This window comes from Vespa velutina, chromosome 3, assembly GCF_912470025.1.
Source record: "Vespa velutina chromosome 3, iVesVel2.1, whole genome shotgun sequence".
Classification (NCBI taxonomy): Eukaryota; Metazoa; Arthropoda; class Insecta; order Hymenoptera; family Vespidae; genus Vespa; species Vespa velutina.
Window position 1 is genome coordinate 5,727,857 of NC_062190.1, and position 24,343 is coordinate 5,752,199.

Here is a 24,343-nt window from a genome sequence, read left to right on the forward strand (position 1 = left end):
GCACATGTTAGCACCAGTTGAACAAGATTGATGAAATTACTATATAGCTATGGAGGACTTATACGAATAGCATATATTTTTGTACAAAAATATAATTTCTTATTGCTCTAATGTGGTTATGCACATTTTCTACTCTGGTATACGTCAACATAATATATATATATACAAATAGCATCTAATACAAATTTCGCATAATATGTAATTTGCAAAAATATATTGTAGTACTCTAATTTTCTTTATTTATGCAATCTGTATTATGAAAGAATTGACACTATTTTTTTTTTTTTTTTTTTTTTTTTTTTTTCAGTAAAAATCGTGACGTGAAATTCTATAATAAAATATTCGTCCCCCAGGAACAAATAACTAATGTAGATATTAAAATACTAAAATATTTTTTTTCTATCAAGCATGTAGTATCATATAAAAAGAAGTCTATTTAAATAATGTAATATTTTTGTTAAAAAGAAATTGTTAAATTCGATATAAAAACCTTCATAGCACTTTAGTGTTTCTGGTCTTGTACTTATGTATATACTTTCATTTTAATATTGATACCATGGTTGACGACGTACCCAACGTAATTTCATACCAGAAGCAGTACGAATCTTTATACTTGCACATTCTGCAGCACGTACAGTTTCTTTCACACTTTGCATAAGATTTTGAGCATTTCCAACAAGCATATCAGTTGCTTCCTGATCTTCTTCCGTACCTGTTTTATATTATAATATAAATTAATATATCATAAGATAATAAAATGATTATTAAATAAAAAAATTTTGTCTATAAATATTAATTGGATTATTTCATAAACATAATTTTTAAATATCACTAGTAAATAATATTTTTACGGAGTATCTGTAAATTACGTGTATATCAAATTTAGATTACACTAAATATAGAATGAAGTGCTCTAAATATTGGGGTGACATGCACTTTTATAAAGTACATAATAATAAAATTATGATAACATTAAAGATATGAAAAAATATAATATAATCAGTCTAAGATACCGAAAATCTCTACATCTTAATACATATGTTTATATATGTATATAAAATACTGTCTATCAACATGTAACAAAATTATTTAATATATATCTATAAGGAATAATCATATTAGCTATTGCAATTACATATTCTAATTATATGAATAAACTTACTGCACCCAATTAATTCATCTACACCATGGGGAACAGAGTCATGCCAATGGCATAGCATTAAACATTTTGAGTAACACACGAAAATATAATTAGTTTACCAATCAAAAATATATAACATATTGATTATTTTCATTGCATCCATTTAACTCTTTTATTATAATAATATTGTTTTATGATTTCATATCTTTCTAAATCTATACTTTCAGTCAGTGCTAATGCAATATTAAACATGACATTGTAAATTTGTGTATCAGCATCTTAAAAAATCCTAGATTTGCATGCATTTTGACGAGATAATTGCAAATAGTAAAATATGTAAAAATTAAAGACGATAAAAAGTGACGAAAAGAGAAAGAGAAAAAGGTGATATATAACATCAAGCATAATTTATTAATTCTTTTACCATAAAGCATCAATTCTTCCCAGCTAGGGAGCATCTCTATGCATAAAGAATTTCATTTTTTTGTTAATAAAAATTGCTATTAATATATGTAAGTAATTTTCTTACAGAAAAATTTGTGTTCTCATCGAAATATGTAAAGGTTATTATTAATAATTAGTTTCATTGTATGAATATTCTTAGTATTTTAAAAAAATATGAAGAATATTTCAATATTTTTTAAAGAAAAAGAAAAGATTTTAAAAGAAATACCTTGTGCTCCAAGCATTGTAGCTTTTACTGTAGACAAAATTTTCAATTGTGTTCCAATAGTTGGTATACGTTCACAAACTTGAAGTAAATTCTAAAAAGAAAACAATAAAGAAATTATTTTTTCATACATTTTATTTAAATTAAATAAATAAACAAAATTACGACATACCGTACGAATACGTTTATCAGTACATTCTCTAGCAAGTTCTTTTGCAAGACGTGTTACTTCTTGAGAAGCTTCGGCTATAGCTTTGGCACAAGCTATAAGATCTCTTTTATTTCCACCTTCTCCTCTAACTAAACCAGATAATTTACCCATCAAAACAGCCATTTTTTTAGCTGCTGCAATAATTTCATTATCTTTGCTTGACCACTGCCGTACTTCTTGATGCAAACCATGTGCAGCCATCTATAATTATAATTTCTTAACTGTATTATTCTTATTTACAAAAAAACTTTTAATTATATCAAACAATTGAGAATGTACCATTATTGGTTGATTTGGTTGAGGTGCATGCATGAACATTTCATCTTCGTCATCCGTTTCTGGAGGTGGAGGTCTTGGTGGTGGAATATCACCACCAGGTAAAGGTGGACGTGGTGGTGCTACTTCTGTTAGAAATGACAATTTCTTTATAATAAAATTTCATAGTAATAACTCAGTATGTTTGTTTGCAATATTACAAATAATTTTATTGCAGGACAAAACGTTAAATAATCTATATTTATAGAAAATAAAATAAAAATAAGAAAAACTTAGAAATATTGCAAACATTTCCAGGTTTCATATCATCATAATCTTAAAATGAAGAATGTGGTTCTATAAAGAAACTGAAATATTAAATATCTTCTCATGCTATAAAGTAAAAGATATTAGATTATCGTGTTAGATAACTTGTTTTAATTTATAAATGTATAAACACATTAGTAATTACCATCATCATAATAATCAATATAGCCTGGGTAATTCCATGTAGCAGAAAAATGAAGAAAAACACATAATTATATAGACTATACAAAATTAGTAAATAAGTATTAATTATGTTAATTAATTATTATGAGTAGCCATTCTAGTCAGAGGGAAGAAATAAGCATAAATAGAAATTAATGATAAATGATATAAAAAGTAATACATGCTATGTAAAGTTAGTATGCATGACTTTATATGGTATAAAAATTAAATAGATAATTAAATATTAAAGAAACTGTTTTTCTTTAAATTACATTTAAATCTTGTATATTCCATTGAAAGTATTTGTAAATATTAGGTCAGTCCAAAAGTTCGTGCGCATTAGTAGTATGTATGTATATAGCAAAATGCGCACGAATTTTTGGACTGACCTGATGCTTTAAAATTCATTTGTTGCTATCTTTTAGAAAATGTATAAATTATAATACATGTCAGTAAATATCCCCTTTACATTATATCTAAACACATGCTTGATAACAACAAATAGTCCTAAAAATATAATCATCCTTTTTTTTTTTTCAAGAACAATTTTTTTGGTTTACCTCCAGCACAAATTGACTTTTCCAACTCGTTGTCAGAAGCCAGTTCTTGATAGAGGAGATCTGGGTTATCTCCTGACAAGAGAATATGATTAATTTCGATTTCAAATAACTTGTCGTTTATGATTAACATTTACAATTTTTTTTCTTTTTTCTTTTTTTATACTGTCTGTAAATACCTCCACGTGCCCATTTTGGTAATGGACTAAGAGAACGATGTTGCGGTTTATTTGAACCTAGTGTAGGGCTGATCACGCGTAAATTGCTGGGTGAGGGTTGATTTCTCAAAGGCTGACCAACTATTATTTCAGAAATATTCATGAACATTTACTTTTTCTTAATGTATAAAACTGTAGATTATTTTCTTCTCATACTATTTTGTCATAACTTTCTTGTGGTATATAAATGGATATAAAATAAGTTATCATGCATAATTTCATGCCTATATAAGTACCTTTATCTGTGAAGTAATTATATTGTTGACTTGGCATTTGTTCCTCTGTAAAGAACATATTAAGTTTCTATATTACCCCGTGAAATATACATTTTAAACAATTACATTTGCTGTAAATAACTTCGTTTTTCAAAAACAGTGTAATATCATTGCAATATTTGTTGAAGTCTGTATTGGAAGTAGAGCAAGATATTTTCATAGTTAAATTTCATTTTATGTACATTGTGAAAAACAGTCGCATAATGAAAACCTATTATTTAGTTATGTTACTTATTAGCCACTACTCCTCCACCTGACTACATATGCTACAATTTACATAACTATAGTAGAATACAGTTTTAGAGAATTTATGTATTTTTTTCTTTTTTTAAATGAATTTTTAATCCATGCTTGATTTTTGTTAAAAATTAATATTTTCATTTGTATAAAAAAGATGTAGGATAATGATAATGAAAATGATGCATTCATTTTAATGCAATCAATTACTATTCTAATATTCTTTTTTTAACAAAAGAATATATTCTATTTACTACTAAAAAAAATACATTCAGAATGAATAATAATAAATTGATAACATAATACGTACCATCGGTGATATGCAATTGCGACATTGATGGTGGTTGAACCATATCAGGATGTACTACAATAGCCTTATGTACTTGTCCGACATTGGATAAAAGCTACGTGATTGTAAGTAATAAAAATGCAATAGTTATTACATGAACAATTTTTGTATAATGTAGTATTTATTATACATATAACACTTACAGCACGGTTACTTTCTCTCCAATGATATGCTGCAGTGTTATCATTAGTATTGATAGTAACATATTTTGCATTTTGGATCATTGGGGCAATACCTGTATTATGAAATTGGTTAATTATTATGTTAACAAAACACTAAATTTTATATTATATAAAATAAAAACTTACTATTTTGTAAAGTATCAGTTGCTTGATTAACTCTTTGAATGAAAGCAGGATCTTCGCTATTATCACTTTCTTGTTTAGCCACGAGTATTACCCTATCAGCCAACCTTGCAATAGCAGCTGTATTGTCAACCATTTTCTGTGGATAAGATTTTGCAATAGCTTCTTCGCAAAGATATGTATGTTTTTGCATTTGTTCTTCTGAAGTTCTGATAAAATCGCCACTATCAGTTGCTTCATCGCACAATGCTCTTGCTCGCTGCATAGTCTCGGCATATTGTTGTCTAAGATTTTCAAAATGTTCATCGGCTGCTTTACTGTCCGGATACGTCATACGAATTCGGCCAGCATTAACTAATTGAGGTGTTAATGATTCAACTTGTGAAGCACTTGCAGCTAATGCTTCAGCCAGTTTCTTATTACCTCCGCTTCCTATAATTATTCAAAAAATGAAACAATTAATCACATAATAAAAAGTAGTGTTGTCGTAATCATGAAGCTACATACCACCAGCTGCAACCATTCTAGCCGTTTTTGCTGCTCTATTAGAAAATGTTTGAAGAGCATGAGTTTTATCATTGAAATTTTGATCTCTTCCAGGTGTACCTTCTGGTGCCAAGACAGCATCCGTAAATTGTTTTAAAGGTGTCGTAATATCAATGAAATCTTCAACTACTCGTGACACAACGGCCTGTTGTATCCTATTCTTTAGCTCGTACAATTTATGTGATAGTTGACGTGCAATCTCTTGAGCTCTTGGCGTATTTCCTTGACCATGAGCACATAAATCTCCAAGTTGATGAGATAAATTATCAACTTCATCACATAATTGTAGAATCTCTACTTTATGTATACCAGGTAAACCTTCAGCAACCTAAATTTTACAGTAACATTAATTAAAAAAGATTCTTTAAACTTTAAAATCTTTTAAATCTATACATCTATTTTAGATCCAATACATTTTGATACTGCAATAAAAATTTCTTCATGACTTACATTCGCTACATGCTGTTGGTTCTTTCCATTTGAAGCATTCAAGCAAAATATTAAATATTCGTAAAAAATAAAGTAATAAAAAGGATTAATATTACATATTATATATACGGAATGTGTTCAAAATTATATTGGAATTTATATATTAATTAAAAAAAAAAAGCAAGAATTTATTTTTGATAACTCATTTTGACAGAACTATTATCAAATGAAACATATTAATGTTAAGAACAAAAACAGCAATAAATAAAAAAGCATGTTCATTACATACAGTTTCATATAATTTAATTACGATTTAAGCATGCTTAATGATTCAATACAATCAACATACCTTTTTTCCTTCATGTATTATCAAAGCTATAGCCTTTTGACCAAGTCCTTTATCATCTTGTTGTGGATTTAAGAGCCATTTATTAGCTTGTTCCAAACGACCAGCAACGGTATGTGCAGTTTGAGCTGTTCCTGACTTATCAGCGGCTACTAGGGCAGATGCTACGGAACTGCGTAATTCATTTAATTTTTCTTTTATACTACGCGCTAGAGCTTCTGCTTGTGGTGTAGTTCCTAAAATAATAAAAATTATTATAATAGTGTACGATGAAGTAATAAATATATGTACACGTGAATGATCAAACCTTTTTCATTTTGACGCAGTTCGCATAAAGCATCTGTCATAGTAATTATTTGTGAAGCTAATTTCGACAGTGGTTCTGCTTGAGAAGGAGAAAGATATCGTTCAGCCAACCGCGATGCTTGCTCCACTATTTGTCGAAGACTTTTTTCTCCTACACCTCCACGTAAAGCGAGCCCATCATCCAACCAATCATATGCAGCACGTATTCTAGATTCTATGGCACTCTGTGCTTTTTTTAATACCTAACATAAAAATTTAATAAAAACTTTTGTTACTCTTTAGATATTACAAGCAGTACAATCTATAAATCATACTGTTAATTGATCAGCATCCCATTCCTCTTCATCATATGTTGTTAATTGTAAAACTCTTATTATCTCATTCAGTTCATCAGACATTCGTCCACTTAAATAATTACGATTTTCAGCTGCCTCTTCAGCTCCTTTTCCACCTTGAGATATGATGTGAATAAAAATTTTCATAGAACAAATGAGGATTGGTGCCAAAGTTTTCACCTATATATATATAATATTTAATTATAATAATATCATTATATTTACCATTATATTCTTTGTAATAAAATGAATAATTACCTGCTCTAAACATCGTATGAGGATTTCTCTATGAACTTGATGAGTTAATTCTTTTTCACGAGCACTTACTTCTCTTGATACTTTACTTAGACATGGACTTAAATTTTTAAGGAAGTGAACTAAATCTTCCATTGTTTCAATGACTTCAGTAACAGCTAAATAATCCAAAACGCGTTTACATTCTCTAATTATTTTTCGTACTTCACTTTCATCAAAACATAACAGTAAAGAACTAGTTCCTTGCAGGATACCACGGGAACCTTCTATAAGTTTCTTTCTATAAAAGAAATATATATAAGTAAGTTATTGTTTCAAATCTATAATAGATATATCTTAAAAAATGTTTCTATACTTATTATTTACCTGGCAGGTCCAGAATAAGGATCTTGTTTTAACATTGCAGATGCTTCCTCTAAAAGACGTGAAGCACCCTCAACACGTTGCAATGCTGCAGGCATATCTTGCTTGAGCAAAGCATCATCTGAAGAATTTATTGTTTCTTTGCCAACCTGTAATTTTTTATATGATAATCAATATTTTTAATATATTATGCCTTACTTATAATTATATTACTAACAAAATGAAAAACATCTATATTTATTTTTAACTTATAAAATAGATTTAAAACTTACTTTTATCAAATTAGTCACTGCCATACTAACTGCTTGTACAGGCTTTCCCAAATCTGGCATTGCATTTCCATCTTCAGCTTCTTCATGTAAAATGACAAGTCTTGAAACCTAGACAAAATATTATACAAAAGCTTTTTACTTTAATTTTATGTTTGATTTTTTCTTCAGATATAAGAAGATAATTTTATAATTGTTTTTTTAGCTTAATTACTTCAAATACACACACGCACACACACACACACATATTAGATTATAAATATTCTATTATTTTATATATCTGTGTTTTTTTATGCATTATACAAAATTTTATTATACATTTTAATAAATAAACATACATTGGAATTTTGTTAAAAAAAAATAAATTATACTGTATAACATTTATAGAATTTTATGAATATAGATTTAATTTATGCATCATGCTAAATAGCTGATACCATTTTTGGTAAGGTTCAGAGTTTCATTTTCATAAATCTAGTAGGCATCAACAAGGTCTGTTAATGTTTCATGGCTATTTCTAGAAGTGGAGGGGAAATGATATTGGAATCATATGAAATGTGTCATAAAAATCTTGGTTTTTTAAATTCAGAATAATATTAGTTTTATTTTTCAAATTCAGAATAATATTAATATTTATTATAGTATAATAAATATTTTTAATTCTTATAATATACAATCATTTTCTTGAAATAGTTTTATTTTTGAAATAATATACAACTATTAATGTTCATGTTGTTATAAGTGCATAAAATTTTCTACTATTGCATGATATTCTATTTTTAAAAATGTCAACTTAACATTGAAATTTTATATATATATATATATATATATATATATATATATATATATATATATATATGTATGTGTATATATCTATATACTTTTATATTAGAAAAGACAGATCAGATTTCATAAATCATTTAAGAACATGGTACAATTCTAAAAGTGAATTTAGTACTTTTCTTCCATGACCACAGAATGATGTCATAGTTCTATATAAAGTAACACAAGTATTACTGAGTAAATTTAAGTTGGAGAAGATTATCTTATATCAATATCTGTTGTAATGGAAATTGATGGAATAATTAAAAAGTGATTGATGAGATATCTTTTTTTATTTTTCCAAAATTTATTTTAATTATAAAGGCGTGTGTGTGTGTGTGTCTGTGTGTGTGCATGTGTAATATAAATTTCATTTGTTCGAGTATAGGTATATATATATATATATATATATATATATACATACATAGATATAAATACATAAATTTTAAGAAATCGATTATGTATTTGATGATTGAATATGACCATTTTTCATAAAATATCTTACCTGCTGTGCGACAGGTTCAAGAATACTTTCTATAGTCTTTGTGTGAAACACCGGCATATTTTCGACTTAATACGTATAAAAAATGAAATAAAAATAAAAACTTTAATTCCTTATGACTAAATATATCAAATTCAATATAAATAAGAAATAAATGTTGACAGGACAAAAATTTAATATAAGAATAGAAAAAGCAAACTAAGCGAGTACGACCAAACGACAGAACAGCTATAGTATCACTGAATCATATAAGCAAGGATGATATCATTTCACTAAATAATTGGCATTGATTAGAATAAATTGTAGATTGGTAACTACAGTATATTTTTGACTATAGTGCGAGAGTTTGAAACAATGCTCACCCGATAATTATTGAAGGTAAAACAGTTTTTTTGGTCAATTAACGCATAAAATATATAGATACAGATATAAAATTTTCTAAAATGATGCTTAATTATTAACATATAAAAAAGTATACGAATTTCTACTTTATAGGTACATATTAATTATAATAAAAAATACTTTTTCTTGCATCTCATTACTGCATTCTAGCAAAAATATAAATGGCATTTTATTCAATTAAAAATTATGATACATTTATATTTTCTTTTATTTCTATTATCTTACTTTGCCCGCATAATTCATAATTACCTATTCGTTCAATTATTAAGGTTCACTATCTTTTGTTCGAAATGTGTGTGACTTCAGCGACAGGTACGGACAAAATATGAACTACGAGTATAAGTGGGGAACACTGTCCCCACCATGCGTATATCGTATCGGTGTTAAGCTTGTTGGTTATTCCCCTCTCACGCGACATAATAATCGGTTTCGTTAGGTAGAGTAAGTAGTTTAGTAGACTATAAATTCACACTTTTCAGTCTCTCACATGTATATTTTTCTTTGATGATGCGTACGTCTCGAAGTAATCCGTATTAAATACGAGATTGGTACGTATTTGTTTCACGATAAGAGGATAAAGAATAATAAATATAATTAACACATGTAATTAGTATATAAATTTGCGAATTTAAAGAATTATCTTTGAATTTAACTATTTATCTTATCTATTTATTTTTGTAAAAGTATTATTGGCAATGTAAAGTTTTAGTACTTTAGTGTTTAATCAGAATTAGTTTGAAGGGATCTTAAAAATATATTAAAATATGCAGTCATTCGCTCGATAGTATTTGTGTTGTGTAATTTATAATACGTAAACAAAATGAAGTCCTTGGTAGGATTTTTAATCGCGCCCACGAACACCCATCACGTCTTCCTATCTTTCCTGTATTCTCGTGTAAAAATCGACAATGAACCAAACCATTCGACGATACATCGGACTTATTCGATCAAAGATGAATTTAACCCTCGATGATCCCTGGAAAAGAAAAAGAGAAGATAAAGAAGAGAAAGAGAAGAAGAATATAAGATAAAAAAGAGACCCAGAACGTGTGCGTACGTGACAACGATGAAACGTAGAGCAAGACATATTGAATATCATTCCACCCGACCAAAACGAGAGTACCAAAATAGAGCTCGATTTGTTCCTACCAAAAGAAAGAAACTTGGAAGGATCCCACCCGATGGTTCCTTCCTCGATGATCTTTTCTCTAATGATCTAGTCTGAAAAGAAGAAGGGAAAGAAGAAATAGAAAAGAAAGGCAAAAAAAGTCGAAAAAGAGGAAAAAAATTGATAAAGAAGAAGGTTCATTTGGCGATGATTTAGCTTGAAATAGAAAAAAATTAAAAAAAGGAGAGAAAGAGAAGAAATATGAGACAAAGAAGAGAGCCGGAGAAAGAAAAGAAAAGGAAGCCGGAACGTGACGACGATGGAATTCGGAACGAGAGATCGACATATTGAATATCGTTTCATCCTAATTTTTCCGAGTAAGGAGACTCACCGAGTCTTTTCCTGAAAAGAAAAATCGAGAAAATATATGGAGAGAAACAAGAATTGGTATATTAATTGCTGAAAATCCTATGCTAAAAATTGATTAATTTATTCTAGGGCCTATGAACTGTGATTCTACAAGTCTCTTCTATCAATGTCTTCTATCAATGATTTATTCGGCTTTCCTCTTTCAAAAGCAATGACTTTATCGAGACCTTTTGTTTACCAGCAAAGTTGATTACATATTTGATTAATTTTTATTTAAAAATGTAATAAAAAATTCTTGGACGCTCCTTTTTACAAGCAATTATACTAATAATTAGAAAACAAATTATATAATTTCGCTTATAATCTAGAGATTATCCATTGCGAATGTCTTCTTGCTCATTCATTATTATGATGATTCTGAATGATGATTTTTTACTATTTTCACTAGAAAAAAATATTTAATAATGGATTGAAATATTCAAAATTTCAAATAGTTATAATTAATGCGTTTGAACAAGAAGACCCTATCCTAATTTAATAAATAAATCAAAACACAAAAAATCGTTTACGAGTAAATCTCCTAAGAAATTTATTCGTGGTCATTCAATACTCTTCTACTAATTAATTACAACCAATCATTTGTGCCAATTCAGACCTTTTGTCCTTGACATGATTGAGTAATCGGAGAAATTGAAAAATTCATTTACTACTTAAGAAGTTCTGCAATGGCTTCAAAACACTCATCCGCGATTTATGTCGAAATAGAGGGTGGATGATTCGTAGCTGGTTGAAAATGAGATAGATTGACATTGAAGTTGAATGAGATCCTCTTCAATGATGCAATGACTCTAATTTGCAGTAGTTATTTATTAAAGTTCGGTTACGGAATTTACTTCGCGAAACTCTATAAAATAAACCTTCTTTTTAATCTAATTTCGACTGAACATTAAACTTTACTAATTTATTTACACTTTATATGCTTATTATACTTTAATAAATAAACAGTGTAGATATAGAAGAATTTTTAAATAATTTCTTAGAGAAACGCTCTGAAAATTTCTAATTTCTTTATTATTTTTATTTGTTCTTATTTCTTCTCATTTATTATTTTCGGATTAAATATTATATTTAATATTATACTTATGTTCATCATTATATCCACATAGTTCTCATTTATTTTTATTTTGCTTGTTACTTCTCATTTATTCTTATTTACTCAAGCGCATAACAATATCATAATCGAGACAATAATTTTTGTTTAATGTTTGATTTATTTTATTTTTGGAATGCAAAAATAAATGAGGAACTTTTTATGGTGAAGTGTGCATATGCAATACTGGCATAAGATCTGTTGCGATAGTTGAAAAAATAATAGAATTTGGAGTGGTTTGTATGGACGGATAAATTTGTAGACGGGAAGAACATACCGCTTCATTTATTCTTATTAATTTTTATCTAATCTTGTTTATAAGAATATATTGTATATTTAAAAAATTATTCTCGAAAAAACATCATCTTTTTCAAAGAAAATAACATTTTTTCAAAAATGCAAGGAAATCATGCCCTAGCTTAAACCTTTATCTTTAAAATGCGATTTTGTTCATCAAAATTAATAAAGAATTATGCTTGTAATCATTTTTGTCGTAAACCACTATAAAATTAAAATTGATAAATTGCTTTAAATAGTAGAACTATCATAAGCGAAAGCAAAATCAGTTATATCCTGGAACAAAATCGTGTATATATTTATCATATTGTGAAAAATATTTTTAATATTTGAAACATGATTCACAGAATGATTGGTCTTTGCATAATTATTACTTAATAATAAATACTTCTTATATTCAAGAAACTATATTGTATAAAAATTATTAAAATATGACTACATGTCCAGTTTGATAACTTTCTCATTATTTTTGCATTTAATGTTTACACATTTATTTCATTAATAATCATAAGATTAAAGTCTTTGTAATTATTTTTTCGCAAAAGATATTTTCATCGCATGTGAAGGTGTAATTTTAAATCCTTGAAGTGCATCTTTGGCAGCACCTGATTGAACTTCATTTTCAAACTCAACAAATGCAATATCATGCCGATTCGGTACTAAACGAACTTCTTTGAAACCAGGAAATTGATTGAAAAGCATAGATAACATCATTTCACTAGTTTCATCAGGAAGATTTGTAAGGAACAAAATTTGATTTGGTGGTTGTTCAGGTACAGCTGTATTAACTAATCCTGGATGTTGCGGTACACCAGGATGATATCCAATTTGCTGTGAATGTTTCGCTTGTTCCTTAGCACGCTTCTTTGCACGTTTTGCTTCTTCATCTGCAGCTGGTACTACACGTTTTGGTTTTTTGGGGCGTTCTGCAAATGTGCCTTTCATTTTTGCAATTAAATCGCTGTCTGTCTTAGCATACTGTATCCTCTGAAAACACACATAAAGCAATTTTAATATATAAAACTTTTCTACTTTTTTCAAAACTACAAATATCTATGTAACATACATACCATTGGCTTATCATAAAAAGGAAATCCCTGCATAGATCTTAAGGCATTCGTTGCACTAGCTATTTCTTTGAAAATGACAAATGCCTGACCACGCATTTTTAATGTTTTTAATGCTACTATATCCAATATCTGTCCAAATTGAGAAAATATTGCATATAACGATTTTCTTAATTCTTCTTTTTTTATCTTTTCATTTAGATTATTTATATAAATTGTATTATTTGGTCTGATATCCATAATTACTGAAAAGATTATATTATTATTATTAATATTGCATATAAAATAAAAATTATAATTTTATATAGAAAATATTTTAAATTAACGAAATTTGAATGACCTTTAGAAATCATAATGTAATTTCGAAATATAATTTAAAAAATTATAATTTTTAACAATATAGCAGAGCTTATATACTTACAAAAAAATGTTAAACTTCTATATTATTTTATATTTTTAAGGAAGTTTTATAATTAACACTTTTATTAACGAAGAAACATCGACATTACCGTGAAGAGGTTAGAATAAAACACAACAGATCGAAAGCGTTTTCAGTGTCGCTGTATGTCACAACGCTGATTGGACGATGACTATTCGTTATTCCACCAATCGTGATTTCTTTCTACTTAATGAACGCATGATTTCAGAGAAACAAGTATGTTTTTTAGGATGTGTAATTTAGAATGAATTTCATATGACATTGATTTATTTATTTGATGTTGATTGAATAAGTATTAATTTTTAATAAATTGTGTGTTATGTAAACAATAACAAATTTATTATTACAAAATGTGTGAAAAAACCATAACTTCAGCACATATGAAACTGAAAAATAGTCCAACAGTAAACAAACCGTTTCGTTCATTATTTAACACTTCTGATGTGACTCTCAAACGTAAATCTAATGTTAAAAGTTTAGAACAAGTAAACATTAAATCGCAAGTGTAAGTAGAATATTTTTAGGATGAAATTATATATATATATATTTATTACATAAACAATTCATTTAATATCAAGTAGGGAAAATACTAAACGAAAATTGTCTCAAGAATCAATTGCTATGAAAAAGATACGATTTGATCTCGAAAATGATATGGAAAACGTGGGAATTGATGAGAGTATGAACGTATTTCCAAATGATTTAGAAGAATTAGAAAAGAGAATATTAAAGAAACAGAAAGAAATCGAGATTTTGAAAAACGAAATTTCATATTGTAAAAAGGTATAACTTTTATATAATATTATATTATGATCTTTTAATGACATTAAATCTAATTAATTTTTTAATATCGAAAGAACAATTCTGATGATTTGGAAGCTGATATTAAAAGGTGGAGACATGCTTGCCAAGATGCTTTGGAAAGATTGCAGAAAGATTTAGAAAATAAACGAGGACAGGTAATGACTATGGAAGAAATATTATCATCATTGGGTATACCTAAATCTTTAGTATATTATTCTACCGAGAATGACACATTTATTAAATAATGAAATATTTCATATTTTTGGTTATTTTTCTAATTTGATAGTACCTTATATACAACATGAAAATTACTATTTTGTTCTTAACAAAATCTAAAGAATATATCCATAATTTTACATTAATATTTATGTGGTCTCAATGGACGATTGGGATCGAATAATGGTGGGTCATTTACATATTTTGGATCTTTTGTAAAATGTCCCATTAAACCTTAAAAAATATTATTTCATATTATATTATATCTATGAGAGAAATGATTAGTTATCAATATTTTGGTTCTTAACAAATAGCTAATAATATTAAATTTTACCAGCATGTTGCGCTTTTAAGATCTCCTTTTCAACTTGTTCTTGTTTATTTTTGCATAAACCTGTTATATGCCTTCCATAAATCTGTCCTGTGTATCTACTTTGAAATTGTGATAGTAATCGTACATTTTTAAAATCTGGCTGTATGTTTAATTTGCATAATAAACATTGTTGTTTTTCTTTCATATAAGGATTTATGTCTAAATTGGGCTGTAATAAATGAAAATTTATAACATAAAAAAGTAAGCAAGAAATAAAATTATAATTAACTAAACTAATTTACCATATCTTCTTCTGTTGAAAATTCATTTATCAACTCTTGGTTCGAAAGACTTCCTAGAAATCTATTAAAATACTGTCCTCTGCTTTTAACAAAGTTCTCAACTACTTTTCTAAAACCATAGTCAAGAATCATTATGTAGGTTATGTCACAATAATCTCGTGTAGAATATATTCAAACAATCTGGAGAATTTGAAAACTTTCAGGTATATAGTTTAATCAGAGCATAAGCCGAATAATTTTGAATATTCATCCGATATTTGAAGTTAAATTTAATAGAAAATACAAAAAATTCAAATATTTATTACAAGTGATAATATTTGTGGTGTTATCACATACTACCAACTACTAAAAATATTTTTTTTACATGTTCCTATGTTCAAAATTAGAAATGATACGCAATATACAAGTATTTGAAATATTCTTAAACAATTTATATTAATTTCAAATTTTTAAATGTTTCATATTTGATGTTGATGTTTGAAAATTCTTTTCGATATTCATTATATTTGAGTCATTTTAAACAATGTAGAAAGAATTTCTATAGGTGTAATTATTGACTAATTACAGAGAATTTTTTGTAAAAGAAGTCATTGTATCATTCATTTGACTTTCATTTATTCCAAAATAAAGTATTTCGAAGTATTTAAATTTTGTTACAATACTGTAAAAGTGATAGAAAACTTCAAATTTACACAGAAATTGTCTATGAACTTCATACTTCATAAATTTTTGTTTTATGTTGGACAAGTAGTTTATTATTAAATTTATTGATCTATTGTCAAAATATATTTATATTATTTTTTAAACATATTGGAATTAAGTTAACAATATTTAGTATTTTGTATTAGTACATCATTTGATTTCCGGTTAGTAACTAGCTATGATATAGATGTGAATACATTCAAGCTGATTCCTTTCAATACTGTATTTTAAGTGAGGCGTAACGAAGTCTCGATTTCTTTTACAGTGACTTTCGCGTGGCCGACTTAATATATACCGTAGAATTAACAATTATGGGAGGTGAAGAAGGGCTAGGTGTGACAACTGGTCAACCCAATTTATACAAACAAGATCTTTCAAAGCTAGTGAGTAAAATTATACTTATAAACTTTACATATTTATAACGGTCATTCATACATACATTCGATTCAATTTAACCTCACTTTTTAATGCTTGGCACTTGATATACAATGTATAAATTATATCAAATGGATTATTGTTATATTATTTTCCTAAAAGTTGTTAATATATGCTTTTTTTAACCTTGAATTATGAAATCATATTAGAATATATAAATATATTTGCAAAAAAATTTTCATTTTTATATAATATTACTCATTATTCCTATTGTGTACTCAAAACATATTATCTCTGTTCAGCTTTGTAGTACTATGATTATATTATACTGTTAGTATAATAATTGATATAATTTTATTATTATTATTATTATTATGATACTATCAATATTTAATATTTTATTTATATCAATGTTTTGCTTTGTTACATATTTAAATCAGTTCTTTCATTTAAATTTTAGGATGTCAGTACATTAACTGCCTTATCTCGTGAAGTTATTAGCAGACAAGCTACAATAAATATTGGTAAGTATATCGTAACAAAATTAAAATATTATCTAAACTTTATCTAAATAAAGTAAGAAGATATTAAAACTTAAATAAAAAAATATTCACTTTTATAAATGATATTTATTTTATTACATTTTCTTAATAAGTTACTGTAATATTGTTTCATAAAATTATTGAATATTTCTATGGTATTATAATTAATTATTTATTTTTATAATTTTTTGTAGGTACCATTGGTCATGTAGCGCATGGAAAATCTACAATCGTTAAGGCAATTTCAGGTGTGCAAACTGTACGGTTTAAAAATGAGTTGGAAAGAAATATTACAATTAAACTTGGTAAGTACAACTCAGTTATAATGTTATCTATTTTTCTATAATTTTATCTAAATTGCTATTTATTTAACATTCTGTCATTTATAATATTAAATTTTTGAAAGTTACTTTATTTTCAAAACGAGTTGATAATATTTTCATTATATAATAGGGTTTTGTAAAGTAATATTTTAATATTATAATAGTATATAAATATATTTATTATATAAATATATTTGCATTTACTAATTTTCAATTAGTAAAGAAAGACAATAATTTTTAATAATGTACAATTTTTCTCCTTTATTTCCAATACAATAAATTTTTAAAAATTTCTTAGAATGTATATAAGTATGTTTAAAATTTCTTAGAATGTATACAGACAAACTGTTCAGTAGTAATTATTATAAATGTAGTTATCTTGTAATGCATATAACAATTCATAAATAATATAATTCTTTATTGTGATTGAAAGTGATTGGAAATGTGAATTATGATTGAGTTCAACGAATATAAGGTAAGTGAAAATTGTAATATTCCTATAATAATATTTAAGTATGATATATTAATTAATAAATTATTTAAAATTATATAAGTAGTTACAAGTTGTGTGTGTGTGTGTGTGTGTGTGTGTGTGTTTGTATGTGTATGTATGTATGTATGTATGTATGTATATATATATATATATGTATTGTTGTATGTATATATGTATTTTTATAAATGTATATATTATGTGATTGTAATTAACAAAACTAAATGTTTCAGGTAAATTATCTAGTAAAAATTCAATGGTTAATGCAATAATAATGAAATAGTAGTAATTGCAGCCTAATGAATCTACTTTTGATTACGAAACTTCTTATGAAACTTCTTTTTTATATAAATTCATTTCCTTAAACGTTCGGAAATAATTTTTTTTTTTTTCATTTAGAAAAACCGTGGGCGAATTGCATATGGATTTTAAATATATATTAAGTGTCTTTATATGTTATATTATATAATATTTATAGGTAATAATTTTTATAACTAAATTAATTTTTGCAAAATAAAAATAAAGTTTACAAATGAAATATATTGATTTTGATATTCTTTTTTACACTATTGAACAAAAATATTACTTCAAATATTATTTTAATAAAAAATAATACTTCTGTTTATAAAAAATAACTATATCCGTTTAATAGTAATAATTGCAATGGTCATCATAAGAATAGACACAAAATTCAATCAAAATGTTCTGGAACATTATAATTTTTTAATTTACATAAGATTGAAGAGGATTAAAGTGTTAAAAATGATGGTGATATGTCGTTTAAAAACAATCACACAATTATGTACAGTAATTTGAAACATCGAACTTGAGTTCGGAGTAAATGACGTCGTTTAAATGTTTGGCATTACAGAGCATCCAGTTGAGAGAGGCAGTATGGAACATGCAGATATTCTTGGTGAAACATCTTCTACATCTGAAAAAAGATCACTTTCGCCTGAAAGTGTCCAACAACGTTTGAAGCAGCCAAAAATCGATGAGAAAACAACTTTTTATCCAGACAACAGGGAAGATAGTGTTAATTTACGTGTTAATTCACGTGTTAATTCAAATAGAAAAGAGAAGAGATCTAGTAAGATGGGTGTAAATCGTCGAAATATGGAAAAATTTGATTCATTAAATATTGGTGTATATAACAAAAGGAACACAAGATGTAACGGTTTCATCGATACTCCATTGAAGCACGATTACACGAAATTCAAATTGAAAGAATTACGAATCGTTTTGGAAGATATTAAATACAGTAATCCTCATTATAGTAATGTTAAATTAAAAACGTCTAAAAAGGACGAAACTTGGGAAGTGGAGAAAATCCTAAATAAGAAAAAAATAAATGGTACTACGTCGTATTTGATCAAGTGGAAGAATTGGTCCAACGATCATAATACGTGGGAACCATTAGAGAATCTAACAAATTGCAATGAAATTTTGAAGGATTTCGAGAAGAATAGGTCCAAATTGTTGGAAAAATTGAAAAAAAAAGTTGGTTTTTATCCGACGGAGCGAGACGTTTATGAATTTTTAAATAAAATCCAGCAAAAAGGAGAATCGATTGATTGCGCTCTAATCGATGAGAATGCTTTTTACACTAGTATAAACAACTTTTTTAAACTTAATAATTTAAAAAAAAATAAAGCGGAGATAGACATTAAAACGAATATTTTACGGTTTATGTTGTACGATTTAAGAAGGGAACAATTAGAATTGTTAAAAGATTGGGAAAACGAGATGAACAGTATCAGTAAAGGGAAGCCATCGATATCTGTAGAAAATTTCATGGATCTTGAGGGCCCTCCAGAAGATTTTTTTTATATAGAAGATTATCTTCCGGGTGAAGATGTAGTGATACCTGAAGATCCTCCGATTGGTTGCGATTGTGTTAATTGTGGATCTAATACAAAATGTTGTTTCTTACAAAATGATAGTATTTTCCCGTATACTTTAAAGGGAAAAATTCGCGTTAAACCAGGTACACCGATATACGAATGTAACAAGCAATGTAAATGTGATTCGACATGTCTAAATCGTGTTACACAACGTGGTACAAATATAAAGTTTTGTATTTTTAAAACCGACGACGGTAGGGGTTGGGGTGTAAAAACATTGGAAAGTATCAAGAAGGGTTCCTTTGTAACACAATACGTGGGCGAAGTAATCTCGAGCGAGGAAGCAGATAAACGTGGTAAAGAATATGATGCTGCAGGTAGAACATATCTTTTTGATCTGGACTATAACGAAACCGACGATCAATGTCTTTATACGGTTGATGCAGCTGTATATGGAAACATATCACACTTCATCAATCATTCCTGTGATCCCAATTTGGCGGTTTACGGTGTCTGGATCAATTGTCTCGATCCTAATCTTCCGAAACTCGCATTATTCGCCATAAAAGATATCGAAATGAATGAGGAAATTACATTTGACTATGTGTTTCAACCTTTGAAAACAACGCGCGTGACGCAGAATATTATCAAGGAAGGAAAGGAGATCGATATCGTTCAATCTCCAACAAATGAGATCGAAGTACGACAGGACACGCCCGACTCGAAAACCATCGTCAATAAAGTTTTATGCAAGTGTGGTGCTAAAAATTGTAGAAAGTATTTGTTTTAAAAAGTATTACAAGAATTACCTTTGAAAAGAAAATCTTCATTTAGAATCGTGAAGAAGATTACATTGTGGTGTATCTATAGTTTAAACTTATAGTTTATCATTTCACCGAGATTTCATTATGCATTAAGTGTAATTGATTAGTTAGTATTTCTATAAGTTATTTTTGTATTTAAATCATTTAAAAGATATACATTCACCGTTAAGTATTCCGCGAATGTAACAATGCATTTATTTTATCGAATACATAAATAATTGACAATTTAATGTTGCATAACTTTACAATATCTTAAGGAGATTAGAATATGATACAAAAAAATAGTAATAATGGAATAAGAAAATGAGTAATTATAATTGTTGTTATTTTGTATACGATAAATTGGTGTTTTTGAAACATCGATCGAGATCTGTTCGTTATTAGAAGTAAAAGAAATTGAAAACAGAAATGATGATGATACATGATAATATATTTCGTTTTGGAATACCAGTATTTGCTGTGAAAGCAACATTTTATATTGTTTTCGTATTATATGTTGTAAGAGAAGTTATGTAAATAAATAGAAATAATTCAAACCATGACTATATCTAACATATTAGCAGTAGTTTTTATACAAGGCAATAATTCTATTTTGATGAAAACTGTGTATCTATCGAATGTAATATTATACTCTATCGTTTTATTTGGATTAGTACAATGAATCAATTTTTTGCAATTAATTGTCATAAAAGTTATATAAGGCATAAATGTAAAAAAGAAAATATGTAAAACAATATTTTACCATCTTTTCCTTGATACGCACATACGGGTAATTGTATTACTACGTTCTGAATTAATGAATATATTAGGTATAAACAATCAGTCAAAGAGATCAAATTATAGATAATACTTGAAAGATATATAAAAGTATTGTTTAGCATATATATACTTTTTTAATTCTTTGTAAACTTAACATTTGTCGTTATGTCATATATATATATATATATATATATATATATATATATATATATATATGTATATATATATATGTATATATATATATATATATATATATATATATATATATATATATATATATATATAGGCATACACACTTGTGTGTGTGTGTGTGCACGCGCGCGTGTGTATGTGTGTGTGTGCGCGCGTGTGTGTGTGCGCGCGCGTGTGTGTGTGTGCATGTGTGTATGTTTTTCTTTTTCCTTTTTTTAATTGTTTATATCATTTTTATGTTGAGTAATAAATTTGAAGGAATTTTAATCGCGTTTCCTTTATCTTTCCTTTTTCTATTTCACATTTTACATGATTATATAAAACACAAATTATTCCTTTACATTTGATCAGATAGAAAGTTCATTACTGAATCCTTCTTTTCAATTTTCATTTTGTGTTATAGGATATGCGAATGCAAAGATTTATAAGTGTGATAATGAAAAATGTCCAAGGCCGGCTTGTTACATATCAGGAGGATCTAGTAAAGATGATTCCTTTCCTTGTTTACGTCCCGTTTGTCCTGGACGATTTCAATTGGTTCGACATGTGTCCTTCGTAGATTGCCCTGGACACGATATTCTTATGGCAACTATGCTTAACGGAGCTGCCGTTATGGATGCAGCGTTACTTTTAATTGGTATTATTTAATAAATTTTTAATAAAATTATTCGTTCGCAATTGTAATCAATTTCTTTAACGATGAAATAATTTCTCTTGTTCTACGTAGCTGGCAATGAGTCGTGTCCACAACCACAAACTTCTGAACATTTAGCTGCGATTGAAATCATGAAGTTAAAGCACATAATCATTTTGCAAAATAAAATTGACTTAGTGAAGGAAGCTCAGGCGAAAGAACAGTACGAACAAATATTGAAATTCGTTCAAGGTAACTTACATATCAATAATAATTAGTATTAGTAAATAAATAAATAAATATATATATATATATATATATAAATAAATTAAATAGTATATAGTATAGTAATAGAGTAATAGAGTAAATAGTAAATAGTAATTAATAATAATAAAAAAGATTTTAATAATAGTTTGTCATCAATCATTCTTAAGACAATTATCTATATAGTTACTTTTTATTTAAAATAAATTAGGTACTGTGGCAGAAGGAGCTCCTGTTATTCCAATTTCTGCTCAACTGAAATATAACATTGAAGTATTGTGCGAGTATATAACAAAGAAAATTCCGGTCCCACTTAGAGATTTTACGTCAGAACCACGATTGATCGTTATCCGATCGTTCGACGTTAATAAGCCTGGTTGCGAAGTGGACGATCTCAAAGGTGGAGTTGCAGGAGGCAGTATATTAAGAGGTGTATTGAAGGTATTTTTCCATGATCTTTTTATATTTCTTTTTCTTTCCAACTTTCTCACAGCTTCTGTTTTTCTCTTTAAATCTATCACTGTTTCTATTTTCGAATTTTCTAATAAATAATTTCTAATAAATATTATGTTGCTACAGGTTGGCATGGAAATCGAAGTCCGACCTGGATTAGTCTCTAAAGATAGTGAAGGGAAATTAACGTGTCGTCCTATATTTTCACGTATCGTTTCGCTATTTGCCGAACAGAACGAGCTACAATTCGCAGTTCCCGGTGGCCTTATAGGTGAGTTAATTATTATATTAATTATCTATTACTTAATAAGGAGCCATATTTTACCACACCCTTAGTACATTAGATTCAAGATTGCATTTCCTGTGATTCCAGGATAAGATAAATATTAATGTATCTTAAAGCAAAAAGATTGCGCAGAAGTGACATAAGAAATCTTAGGATTGAAGAGAAATTAAACGAAATGAGAATAATAAGAAAGGCATATATGTTGTGATTCTAAATCTTTTACAACCAGAATTGAAAAGGTTATCTTCAGTTCTATACATTTTAATAAGTAATTAGCTTTTTTCTTACAATTTGATCATCAATTCCAATAGTATATCTGTCCTCTCAGTTTTCCTTCCTATGATTCCGTATTCGCAATTGCAAAAAAAGAAAAATTAAATTTTCAATTTTTATGACTCCTAAGATTCCTTGAATTACATCTGTGAAGTCACGAAAAGTTAAACTTTTTTAAACAATATCTGTAGATTTATATAAGGCGATATCAATTAAGCTTAGTTAAAATAATTATAAAGAACAGATTAGCGTTAGCATACTGATCTATAATTCTTCAAGGTGTTGGAACGAAAATCGAACCAACTTTGTGCAGAGCTGATCGTTTAGTGGGACAAATTTTAGGAGCTGTTGGGGCATTACCTAAAATATTCATTGAACTTGAAATATCGTACTATCTTTTAAAACGTTTGTTGGGTGTAAGAACGGAGGGTGATAAGAAAGGAGCGAGAGTAAGATTTTTATTATGTTATTATTATTTTTATTTTTTCGTCATTTATAATTTCTATCATTTGGGATCTTATATAATTTTTTTTATAGGTACCAAAATTATCTAGAAATGAAGTATTGCTAGTGAATATTGGCTCTCTTAGTACTGGCGGTCGAGTTTTAGCTACCCGTGCTGATTTAGCTAAAATAAGCTTGACGAGTCCAGTGTGTACAGAAATCGACGAAAAGATTGCATTGTCGCGTCGTGTCGAAAAGCATTGGCGTTTGATTGGTTGGGGTCAGATTTGTGGAGGACAAACGATAGAACCTGTCCTCGATGGAAAATAATTTCTTTAACATCGCAAAGAGAGGATAACGACAAAGATTTATTAACAGTCTTATAACTTATACCTATTGGGTTTATACAGTTGTAAGCAATATTTGTAATAAATCATGCCATTTATCTTACGCGGTTTATTTGTGTGTTTCGTTATTTTCTTTCTTTTATTTTACTAACATTTAATTTTCAAATGAATTTTTGTTTTAATTTCATATCTCATCAATCTTTAAGTTATTATGAAAAGTATGACGAAAATAAAAGCATGTTAT

The 24,343-nt window shown here is 27.5% G+C and overlaps 6 protein-coding genes across 15 annotated transcripts; 3 read left to right on the plus strand and 3 right to left on the minus strand.

Moving 5' to 3' along the window:
- Nucleotides 1-259: 259 nt before the first annotated feature.
- On the minus strand, nt 260-9,128 carry LOC124947648 (vinculin). 9 transcript variants are annotated; one of them, XM_047490094.1, is made up of 21 exons: nt 8,884-9,128; nt 7,560-7,667; nt 7,291-7,436; nt 6,928-7,204; nt 6,649-6,849; nt 6,336-6,576; nt 6,032-6,264; nt 5,704-5,724; nt 5,215-5,581; nt 4,711-5,139; nt 4,546-4,637; nt 4,364-4,457; nt 3,778-3,822; nt 3,503-3,622; nt 3,327-3,398; nt 2,750-2,773; nt 2,302-2,426; nt 1,984-2,223; nt 1,815-1,905; nt 1,566-1,601; nt 260-712 (listed from the first exon to the last, which is right to left on the minus strand). In XM_047490094.1, the coding sequence occupies exons 1-21, from the start codon at nt 8,938-8,940 to the stop codon at nt 543-545; spliced, it is 3,189 nt and encodes a 1,062-aa protein (XP_047346050.1). In that variant the 5' UTR covers nt 8,941-9,128; the 3' UTR covers nt 260-542. The 9 variants fall into 9 exon arrangements, with proteins under 9 accessions (XP_047346050.1, XP_047346051.1, XP_047346052.1 ...); XM_047490095.1 differs by lacking the exon at nt 5,704-5,724; XM_047490096.1 differs by lacking the exon at nt 2,750-2,773.
- A 2,882-nt stretch (nt 9,129-12,010) lies between these two features.
- LOC124947649 (U1 small nuclear ribonucleoprotein A) lies at nt 12,011-14,549 on the minus strand. The gene is made up of 3 exons (XM_047490104.1): nt 13,695-14,549; nt 13,277-13,518; nt 12,011-13,193 (listed from the first exon to the last, which is right to left on the minus strand). The coding sequence occupies exons 2-3, from the start codon at nt 13,511-13,513 to the stop codon at nt 12,735-12,737; spliced, it is 696 nt and encodes a 231-aa protein (XP_047346060.1). The 5' UTR covers nt 13,514-13,518; nt 13,695-14,549; the 3' UTR covers nt 12,011-12,734.
- LOC124947650 lies at nt 13,882-15,249 on the plus strand. Of its 2 annotated transcripts, none has more exons than XM_047490106.1 (3): nt 13,882-14,217; nt 14,294-14,495; nt 14,570-15,249. In XM_047490106.1, the coding sequence occupies exons 1-3, from the start codon at nt 14,063-14,065 to the stop codon at nt 14,759-14,761; spliced, it is 549 nt and encodes a 182-aa protein (XP_047346062.1). In that variant the 5' UTR covers nt 13,882-14,062; the 3' UTR covers nt 14,762-15,249. The 2 variants fall into 2 exon arrangements, with proteins under 2 accessions (XP_047346062.1, XP_047346061.1); XM_047490105.1 differs by having other exon boundaries at nt 13,891-14,217; nt 14,291-14,495.
- On the minus strand, nt 14,702-15,705 carry LOC124947651 (28S ribosomal protein S18c, mitochondrial). Its single transcript, XM_047490108.1, has 3 exons — nt 15,348-15,705; nt 15,067-15,274; nt 14,702-14,966 (listed from the first exon to the last, which is right to left on the minus strand). The coding sequence occupies exons 1-3, from the start codon at nt 15,477-15,479 to the stop codon at nt 14,875-14,877; spliced, it is 432 nt and encodes a 143-aa protein (XP_047346064.1). The 5' UTR covers nt 15,480-15,705; the 3' UTR covers nt 14,702-14,874.
- A 547-nt stretch (nt 15,706-16,252) lies between these two features.
- LOC124947442 (eukaryotic translation initiation factor 2 subunit 3, Y-linked) lies at nt 16,253-24,202 on the plus strand. The gene is made up of 9 exons (XM_047489554.1): nt 16,253-16,432; nt 16,885-16,948; nt 17,161-17,271; nt 21,802-22,035; nt 22,126-22,284; nt 22,508-22,737; nt 22,876-23,020; nt 23,588-23,757; nt 23,846-24,202. Exons 1-9 carry the CDS (start codon nt 16,361-16,363, stop codon nt 24,080-24,082), a joined length of 1,422 nt encoding a protein of 473 aa, XP_047345510.1. The 5' UTR covers nt 16,253-16,360; the 3' UTR covers nt 24,083-24,202.
- LOC124947441 (histone-lysine N-methyltransferase SUV39H2) lies at nt 18,351-21,371 on the plus strand. Its single transcript, XM_047489553.1, has one exon. The coding sequence runs from the start codon at nt 18,635-18,637 to the stop codon at nt 20,411-20,413; it is 1,779 nt and encodes a 592-aa protein (XP_047345509.1). The 5' UTR covers nt 18,351-18,634; the 3' UTR covers nt 20,414-21,371.
- Nucleotides 24,203-24,343: the final 141 nt, after the last annotated feature.